This window comes from Aplysia californica, unplaced genomic scaffold (assembly GCF_000002075.1).
Source record: "Aplysia californica isolate F4 #8 unplaced genomic scaffold, AplCal3.0 scaffold00542, whole genome shotgun sequence".
Taxonomy (NCBI): Eukaryota; Metazoa; Mollusca; class Gastropoda; order Aplysiida; family Aplysiidae; genus Aplysia; species Aplysia californica.
Window position 1 is genome coordinate 162,618 of NW_004797812.1, and position 1,854 is coordinate 164,471.

Genomic DNA, 1,854 nt, shown 5'->3' on the forward strand with positions numbered 1-1,854 from the left:
CACCCACAGAAACAACAACAACACCCACACACACACACAAACACACCTACTGCCAATCAAATGAAACGTACCTCTCGACAGAGCCGACGCCTACCATGAGAGCAAGGCCGGCCACGCCTCCTACAAGACTCAAGGTTACGAGCACCAAGGCCACTACTCCGGCGAATACAACACCCATGGATACGCCAAGGAGAGCCCTTACTATGGCAACGGCTACGAGAAAGTAGAGCATGGTGACGGTTACCATAACAACGGCTATGGCGATCGTTATGACAACGCCGGTTACTATGGTAACAGCTATGACAACAACCAAGGATACGGCCATGGATACGAACCTAAAGCGGAATACAAGTACGGCCAGACCACCTACTACAAGGGCCAGAGCTATGGACAGGGCCACGCCTACAGCCACGAGACCTCCAAGGCCTACCACTCCCAGCCTGAAAGCTATGGATACGGTAAAGACGCCTATGCCTACCAACCAGAGAGCTACGGATATGGCAAGGACGAGTATGCCCACGAACCAAACAGCTACGGCTATGAGAAAGAATCCTACCAGCCTCAGAGCTACGGCTATGAGAAAGAATCCTACCAGCCTCAGAGCTACGGCTATGAGAAAGAATCCTACCAGCCTCAGAGCTATGGCTATGAGAAGGAGTCCTACCAGCCTCAGAGCTATGGCTATGAGAAGGAGTCCTACCAGCCACAGAGCTATGGCTATGAGAAGGAGTCCTACGAGCCAAAGCACTACGGTTATGAGAAAGATGCCCACGCCTACCACAAATCAGAGAGCTATGGTTACAAGAAACAAGACTACACTGCCTACCAGAAACAGAGCTATGGATACGGAAAAGACACCTATGCCTATCAGCCTAAGAGCTATGGCTACGAAAAGGAATCCTACGGCTACCAGCCAGAGGGTTATGGCTACGGGCACGAGGGCAATGGCTACGAAGGCTACAACAACGCAGGCTACGGCTCCAAGAGGCACAGGAGAAGCGTCGGATACGGCAACTCTTATGGCTACCACGGAAAAAGCTATGGCCATGGCTATGGTTACGGACACGGATACGGCTACGGACATGGTTATGGAAAATCCTACGGTTACTCTAAGCCCAGTTATGGACACGGTTACGGAAAGTCCTACGGTTACTCCAAGCCCAGTTACGGTTATGGAAAATCCTACGGTTATGGCAAATCTTACGGTTACTCTAAGAAAGACTATGGTTACGGAAAGTCTTACGGATATTACTCTAAACCCAGCTACGGGTATGGCCATGGCTATGGATACAAGTCCTACGGCTACGGTCATTAATAGATTCCCATCATGCACGCATTCTACTCATAATCATTGAACGAACAATAAAAATAAAACCATTAAAAATATATAGTTCTCGTGTTGTCTTTTTACATCATAGATAATCTCACACATTGTGTAAGGGGGCTCTCGTGACCTAGAGGCTAAGGAGTTCGCCTCTCATTCAAAGGTCTCGGGTTCGAATCCGGGTAGCGACTGAAAATTCTTCTTCTCTAAAATTGTATCATTTCACCTCCTTTCTATTCCTGTTCACTAGCAATGTTCTGTCGTCTGCTTTCGTCTCCACTTTCTGCTCCCACCCCTCACCTCCTTTGCCTCGTCCTCTAGGCTCCTGACTCTGCAGCCTTTCTACTGCTACTCCTTGGCTCCTTCTTACTGCTGTCTTTCAGCCACAGCCCCGATCTTCTGGTAGGAAAGATCTACACCAAGCCTTCTCGGGCAAGGGCGAAAAATCTCGGAGGTCCCGTGTGCAATGTGCGCAAGGACAAAATCCCTTGGTAGTCTAAAAATCGATAAGAGTAGGCTTCGACCACCCG

At 49.3% G+C, this 1,854-nt stretch overlaps 1 protein-coding gene across 1 annotated transcript in view; it reads left to right on the forward strand.

The window, feature by feature from the left end:
* Positions 1-1,388, forward strand: part of LOC101854276 (prisilkin-39) — a 2,605-nt gene extending 1,217 nt beyond the window's left edge. The window contains exon 3 of the mRNA XM_035971938.1: positions 82-1,388. Coding sequence (XP_035827831.1) covers positions 82-1,315 — 1,234 coding nt within the window. The 3' untranslated portion in view covers positions 1,316-1,388. The remainder of the gene's footprint in view (positions 1-81) is intronic.
* The last annotated feature ends 466 nt before the right edge of the window (positions 1,389-1,854 follow it).